General features: G+C 48.4%; 1 protein-coding gene across 1 annotated transcript; it reads left to right on the forward strand.

The window, feature by feature from the left end:
• Window positions 1-325: 325 nt before the first annotated feature.
• Window positions 326-6,889, forward strand: NCLIV_065560 (hypothetical protein; the record flags this gene model as incomplete). Its single annotated transcript, XM_003886107.1, has 12 exons — window positions 326-408; window positions 678-984; window positions 1,277-1,380; window positions 1,653-1,812; window positions 2,188-2,403; window positions 2,723-2,783; window positions 3,091-3,190; window positions 3,455-3,571; window positions 4,160-4,227; window positions 5,247-5,402; window positions 6,088-6,237; window positions 6,732-6,889. 12 exons carry the CDS (start codon window positions 326-328, stop codon window positions 6,887-6,889), a joined length of 1,680 nt encoding a protein of 559 aa, XP_003886156.1.
• Window positions 6,890-8,125: the final 1,236 nt, after the last annotated feature.

The raw sequence follows: 8,125 nt of genomic DNA on the forward strand, positions 1-8,125 counted from the left end.
CAGTCTCTTCCAGACGCATTTCCGCTGTGAGGTCGGCGTTGTTTATTCTCGTCTCTTCTTTTGTTCACGATATCCCTTGTTACCTTTCTCTCTTTAGACCGTTCCTCTTTCCTTGTTCTTTCTAGTGCTGAGACGAACTCAACAGGCGCCACCTCTGTTCTCTTCCTCCTTTCGCACGCGGAAAAGGAACGAAACGACAAGAGCCTTCGGGAGTTTTCACTGTATTTCTGTAAAAACAGACGGCTCCCTGCCTTGTGTGTGTGTGTGTGCCTCTCGGGCTCTGCACGCGCAAAAGAAAAAGGAAAGGACACAACTTCCTGACGCCATGGCGCTCTCAAACGCCGATTTCCGTTCTCTTCTCAACCAGGCAGACGCCTCCATCCTTTCCGCAGCCTCTGCACCTCGCAAGTGCGTCTCTTAAATTCCAAGCTCCTTTTTTCCTTTTTTCTTTTCCTCTTTCCTCTTTCCTCTCTTCATTCTTCTCCCACTCTTTCCCCCTTTTCTTCCTGTCCCCTCCCTTTCCTTCCCCTCCGATTTCCTGCCGAGCGTCGCGTCTCACCAACGCGCGTGTCTGTACACTGTGCGCCCTCCGCGTCTTGCTCACCGTTCGTCTCTCTTTTCCCGCCTGATTCGTCTTTGCCGTTATTTCCTTCTCGTTTCTTTCGATTTTTTGCCAGGAAAAAGGGGCCAGCAGCGCCCCCGGCCGAGGCGGATGCGCAGAAGCAAGAGAAGAATCAAAAGCGCCGGGAGCGGTATCTCGAAATTCTGCGGAGGAAGCAAAAACACAAAGAAGGAAAGGCTGCAAGCTACCCTGGCCAAGATGACGCGGCAGGCGGCGACGAACGCCGGGAGGGCGAAAGCGCCTTCCAAAGATACAAGGACCGTGCGAAAGAACGGCGCAAAGGAAAAGACGAAATCTACCAACAAGTTGCAGAAGAGCTGCAGGAAATGAAGGAACGAAGCATCGAGGAGTCAAAATATCTCGTAAGAACAAAAATACATCCATAGCGGCATCCATCTCTTTGGGCACAAATATATATATATATATATATATATATAAATCTGGTTTCTTAGCTTCACTGGTGCAGGCAGATATGCATATATATATATATATATATATATATATGTGCAGGTGAATATCTGTATTCATATCTATGGGCCTCTCGGTCTCTCTCTCTCTCTCTCTATATATATATATATATATATCTATTTTGTTTAAGAACAGGGTCTGATATGTCTTTTCTGTGCTCTTTTGTGTCGTCTTTGTCGTTGCCAGGGAGGAGATGTGGAGCACACTCACTTGGTCAAGGGTCTAGATTTCGCGTTGCTGTCGAAAGTCCGGAGTGAACTGGAGAAGGAAGCCGCGAAGAAGGAACAGAGGTGAGAATGTCTCTTTGACTCAAGACACCACACGAAAGGCGGGCTTTTCGTGTCCCTCCTGCTACCTTTTTCGCTCCGTTCTCTTCGTCTCTATTCGTGATTCGTGTTTTCTGTGTGTCTCCTCTCTTCTCCTCTCTTGTCGTATCTTATCTTCTTGTTTTCGTTTTCTTGTTTCCGGTGTGTGTCTACGTTGTCTGCTCATTTTTTGTCTTCTCTGCGTCCGCGGTTTCATATCACTCATTTTCGCACTTTGTTTTCGAGGTTCTTTTCAGCCGGCAAGAGGAGGCCTTGGAGAAGAAGGCAGGACAGAGAAAGATGAAAATCATCACTCCTCTCGGTCGCCGCCTCTTCCAAGTTCAGTTCGAATCTCTTCATCCTCAACAGGCGAGATTCGCGGATCACCTAAAACGCCTCGAGTTAGCCATCGTCTCGGTAAGCGGAAAACATGGAAATCTGTAAGGGTATTCAACGACCGCCTAACGGATGCAAACCACGGAACCCCGCAGCCATGCACCTATTTCCAGCGTACAAGGACACATTGACGCATCCGCCCATATCTACAAACATATACCTAGATACATACATCGGGATAGAGTTAGATAGTCATGCATGTGCGTGCGTTACATGTCTTCTATACGCATATGTAGAACAGCAGTGGTGTGGACGTTTCTTGGGGCGTATGCGCGTAAACTACAGACACTCTGTATGCACTGTGCAGTTACATGTCTGTATAAAAATACAGATGCAGTTGTAGAGATGTGTGTGCATGGATGCCATGTTTTTTGTTGCATGCGTTTTTGTTTTCAGGGACAGAGGCTGCGAATTGCGAGCGCGATGTTCCAAACGGGACGCCTGGCGTACAACTTTGACGTGAAGGGAGAGCGAGAGGCGAAACTCTCCGAGGACGCGCCGCCGACGTTCGTCTTTCGAGGCGTCGACGATCCCTCAGTGCAGCAAGCGGCGAAGAAAGACGCGAACAGAGACGGCAGCATGGCCGCGGTCCTCCTCCCGAAAATCACCAGAGTGAGAACCAGCGACAAAAAGTCTCAGAAAAAGACGAGAGAAGCACATGAGAAGAGGAAGAGAGAGAAGGAAGTGAGAAGAGAGCATCGTGAAGGTGCATTACACCTGTAATTCCGGTTCCTCTCTGTCTGTGCCGTGGAGAGCATGCGTTTTCGTTTTCGTCGCGTGCGGCAGATGCGACGGCACAGAAAACGGACAGACACCTTTCGACTGCGAGACGGACGAGCAGAGTGAAGAAAAGAAATAGGCACGAGACCGGAGCCGCAGCGCGTCTCTTCATGTCTTCGTCCTCGTTTTCCGCTCTCTTCTCTGTGCTCAGGAGCTGCGGGAGGCTCTGGAATGGCATCGCGAAAATCGGAAGAAGAAAAAGCATGAGAGAGGTGAGGCTCGCGCCTGGAAGTGTCGCGACGCTTCTCTCTCTCTCTTCTCACCGCGTTCTCCCACCAACGGGCCTTTTCGCCTGTCGTCTCTCTCCTGGATTTCGTCCAGTCCCCTTGGAGACCTAAATGCTGTGTGGGCTCTGTTCCGGCTGCGTCGTTCTCTCCGGTTTGTGGTTCCGGTTTTTCCTTTTATGTCCGCTTCCTACAGCCACTGCGTTTTTCAGAGTCTACCTGGAGGCACACGCGTTGCTTCTTCCGGCTTTCGTGCGTTTTCATTTCTTCCTTTTCTGTCCTTTCCTTGGTGCAGTTGCGCGGCGACCAGGCAGTTTGAAGGCCGTGCGTGAAGTCGAAGGCAGGCAGGCTGCTGGAGAGAACGCGCCGAAAGCCCCCGTCGCCGATGACGACGAGTGAGATTCTCTTTCAGACTCTGTCTTGTTTTTTCTCTCGCCTTCTGTCGCTTCACTTGCGTCCTCTCTTGGTGGTGCTCTGCTCATGTCTCCCACTCTACGGTTCTCTTTCTCGCTTGATCTCGTCCACTCCTCTCTTCTTTCTCTTCTTATATTTCTCCCTTCGTTCTCTTCTTGTCTTTCTCTCTTCTTTCTCTCTGTCCCTGCTGGGGTGTCTTTTCTCCCTCTTTTCACAGGCTGTGTTTTTTTTCTTGTTTCTTTCAGCATTTTCGGTGGCGTTGGCGGCTTCGATGCGCAACAGGCTCTCGAGAAGGCTGTGGCAGAGAAGCGAACTGAGGAGGCACGCTTAGCCGGTGCCCAGCCTCTGGACGCTGCGCCAAGGTGCGTCTCAAAAAAGCCCAAGGAGGGTGGACCTAAATCAATGAGAGGGAACCCCAAACTTCAGACAAGGAGTCAAAAAACACAACACCTACACTTGATGCATGCATCTACAGATTCACGCATTCATAATTATGCATATACATAGGTATATATGTGTATATATATATATATATATGTCTGAGTCATACCTGTCCGTGAAAGTATTTGGGTGTGTGTAAGAAATATTTATAGATATTTATAGGCATGTGTGTGTACATGCCTATATCTATCTTGTCAGTATCTATGCGGATGCATGTACGCCTTGGTATATGTATATATACGTATATACATATATATATATATATATATATTTGTCCAGGTTCGTGTGTCTCGAGACGCAGTTGTGTATCGCGGTGCCTGCCTGGAAGCGTATGTGGCCTGAGGGGAGGAATGGAAACGAGATGCATGCGCGTAACAGCCGAAATGTTGCGAGCGCATGCATTGCCGGGTTTTGGTCGAGGGCGGGGGCACCTGGAGTTTTTGCAGGAGCCGTCTCCTTTGCTCGTTTCTTTCACGCATGCACTCGTCTCTCTCCCTCTTTTTTGTCAGGCTCGACATTATCCGAGAAGAAGAAGGAATGGAAGTCGAAGACGATGAAGCGGATGTGGTGCAACTCGGTAGGGACTCCTTCAGACCTGCGCAAGTTGATCTGAGCAAATCTTTGGGTAGACACTCGAAAAGCCTCTGCCTGTACATCCAAAACCGATTTCTCTGTATTTACGGATTTACATGCAAACACACACGCATATGTATATGCATGTGACTTGCGGAACATCTGATGGGGTGAGGGTGTGCGGTGAGAGATACGCGTTGGCGAGATGGATACGTAGAGATTTCGGGAGTGACGGCAAATTGGAGAGCATCGTCAGGCGGGACAGAGGATACCAGTGTTTCGTTATTTGTCTGTTGCGTCCACTTGGAACTAAAACTCGAGCATGTGTGAAACGCAGTACAACTTCTTGAAGAGACGATCCAAAACAGAATCCTGTAGAGTCCCAGTGCGCGCGCCACAACATCTTGTAGGCTTTGTCTTCGCGTTTGACCTCGCCACCTTCCTCAGATGACCGCGATGTTTCACCGGGTTTCCTGTTCTCGCGTTTGTGCCGCTTTAGGTGCAGGCAAACGCTCGGACTTGCAGAGACAGCAGGAGCAGGAATGGGAGGCACATTCCGTCTTGTTCGCGACATTGAAGAAACCTCAACGCAGAAGCAAGTCTCTTTTTCCCTTTTGCGCTTTGCCTCGCGCGTTCTCGCTTCTCCAGATCGCGTTCTCGACTTGTCCGCCGCACGGGTGCATTTTTGTGCATTCAATATATATATATATATATATATCGTGTACCTATGTACATATATCGTGTACCTATGTACATATATATATGTATATATTGGGATACGGATATGTTCACATGTATCTGTGAAAATATATCATGTATGTATGTATAATTATTGGGGTATGTATAGGTTTACATGTATCTACGTGTATGCACATGTATCTGAATATGTGTAGATGTGTGATAAGTTTATTGCTGTAGTCTTGAAAGACATGTATCTGCACGTGTGATCTCAGCATGCAGTATATGGGCTGCGTGTTGAGAGTCCCAAAAAGAAGTGTTTTGCTTTTTTCCCGTCTGTTTTAGTGGTGCTGACGACGACGGAAGAGCAAGACAAGGGCTTCCACAGTGTCTTCCGTCGGGACGAGAAAACGATGCTGCAACAGCGTCTCCAGGTTCTGCACGACGACAGAGAGAAGGATCCTGCATTCGTCTCCGACACGTACGCAGAGTGTTACCCAGGTGAGAGCGAGTTCTCGAACCTACACTTCGCACGATCAGGCACTTTAGACGGAAGTGGGGACTCCTGCTCTTCGCAGCGATACAAAAGGATACGAAGAAACGTAGATGCACAGGCGCATGGATGTATGTACTGCGCCGCATTTTTGCAGAGCGTGCATGCTCGTCATTCATGCTTGCATGTGTAGTCGTACGTACATAATCATTTTTATGGTATCCGTATACATACAAGCAAGTTTTCAAGTCTATATACGAGCATATACATATATACACATGCATCTAGCTACGGGTGTATGAATGTCTGTATGATTCTGACTGTATACCTTGGTGTAGTCCGGGAATATGTGCGTGTGTATTTGTATTCGATGTGTTTTTTTCATGCCGATCGGTGGACCCTTCGAAGATGTTTTTCTTCACATTGACGCTACAGGCAGGGATATGGACGAATCTGTCAGGCTGCATAAGGCTTATTAACACACAAGAAAGCTGGTGCAGAAGAGACCCATAAGCGAACAGATGTGTTTGTGAGTGAAGCGTAGTCGCGGGCCTTTTGTCCTCGCGGTTGGTGTTTTGTGTCGCTTGTGTGTTTGCTGCTGTCTTGTCGCAAGGTTGTGGATGTACTCTTTTATCGTTCCAGTTCTTTTTCTACACTTTGGAAACATGATAAAGGCATGTGTTTCTCTTTCAGGCTTTGGAAGCGAAGTTGCGTACTTGGGCTACGACTCTGACGAAGAGGGAGAAGGCAAGGACAAGGCTCGAATCGACACAGGAGAGTATCGTGTTATTCCCAAGGGAAAGAACCAGTTCAAATCAAAGGAAGAATACGAAAAATACATTGGTACGACTCCTGTCTCGATTACTCTTTGTTTCAGGCGTTGTTCTTCTCGCTCTTCTCTTCTCTCTCTTGTGTCAACTGTTTTTGGTTTCCTGAGCATGCCGCGCGTCTTTTCCGTCTTCGCCGTTGTCTCTGTTTTCACTTCTTCCCTTGTTCCTCTCCCCCCCTGTTATTCTCCGTTGTCTTTTCTCCGTTTTCGTTTCGTGTCCGATGTCTTTGTGTGGTTTTTAAAACCATTTTCTGTCGTCCGTTTCTCGGTGCTAGTTTTCCATCCGAGCCGGAGTTTTGTGTCTGAGGCTGCGTATTTACTTTCCACGGTGCGTCGCGCGCGCCTCTTAATGTCACTGTCCTTCTGCGATTCGTCCTCCGGATTTTGTTTCCTTATCGCTGGTCTGTTCTGCCCCTGCGGCGCGTTCCCGAGCGCAACGCATTTTGTCTGTCGGCTTTTCCCCTTCTCCACTTTTGTTTTTCTCGCGGGTCGGTCCCTTTCTTTTCAGGCGAGATTGAATTTGTGCCGAAGGCGGCTCTCCAGTACGGTCGCCGTATGGCAGGAGAATTTGCGCCGGCCACGAAGAAGAAGAGAAAGATGAATATCGATCAGGAATGGAAACAAATCGAAGGCATGCTTAAAGAGAAAAAGGCGAAATCTGGCTGAAGCGGTGATCGCATTTCTTTTGCACACCGAAATGTGTTTGTTCGCGCTTGTCTTCCCGTTTTGTGCTTTGCTTTTCTTCCGTTTGAAATAGGCTCAAAAAAGGACGAAAAGGAAGGAACAAACAAAGCGAAAGACACAATGTTGATGGCGAAGAAGGCAGCTCTGCAACCTAAGACTCGCCCTATATGTCTTTTCTCTCTACTTTCTTTCCTTTTGTTTTCTACAAATCCTCTCAACGCTCATCCTTCCCCTCTCCGAATTTCTTTTTTGTCAAAAGAAAGAGAATAAAACTCCAACTCTTGCTCTGCTTTGAACTGAAACAGTTTTCCCCGTTGTCGCGCCGCGTCACCGAATTCTCGGCGACTCTCAGCTGTCGAGGCACCGAACACGGCTCGGGCGTAACGGAGGATATACGTGATTGTCGCTCACACCCATACAAACATGTATACTTTTTTGGAAGAGAGGGTAGGGTAGAGACAGAACCTATGTGGCTGTGTCTGCTGGAATGCTGAAAAAACAAGAGGCGAGCGTTCGTTGGAAAAGAGGAACTTAAATTTTCGTTGAGCTCAAACGCTGCGGTTGCCGCCACCTGTAGAAGCACTGTGTCCGCCTAGAGGCGAGAAACACTCTCGATCACTTAACGGCAACTTGCTACGCAGCACAAAGCCCGTTGGGTAGCGAACTTTTTCCAAGTCATGTAACGCTTGTGCGACAGAGCGCTGGTGACTGACGAGGGGGTATCTGAACAGAGAGATGCGTCCTCGGCAAAAACCGTGAGAGGCTTTCGTGCCGTGCGCGGTACTGAATGAATCTCTCTGTCTCGACGGAAGTGTTTTTATGTGGAAGGTAGGTAAGCTCAGCGTTCCATGCTGACGCGAGGGCACCTTCTGCGGCATCGGTATATGGCTGACAGACTGACGATGGAGTGTATGTGATTAACATGACAGCAGAGAAGACCAAGCTGCATTACGTTCAAACTGCGAGAACCGCTTTGTAGCTTCCTCCCCGAAATCTGTTGCTGGCGTGCGTATCTCACTGAACCGTCTTTCCAGAGAGCTGTGTAGTATGCTTGGCCGCCTGTTCTTCTCTCTCTATCCACATATCCAGTGCCTACCGGCTGCTCGGTCTCTCTATTGCAGCGCCTGTGTAGCCGGGCGTATACGTATATATAAATATATAGTAACCACCTACATACTTACGAATGGATTTGTGTGTAAGGTTCGTTATGCGCGGAGA

This window comes from Neospora caninum, chromosome XII, assembly GCF_000208865.1.
Source record: "Neospora caninum Liverpool complete genome, chromosome XII".
NCBI lineage: Eukaryota > Apicomplexa > Conoidasida > Eucoccidiorida > Sarcocystidae > Neospora > Neospora caninum.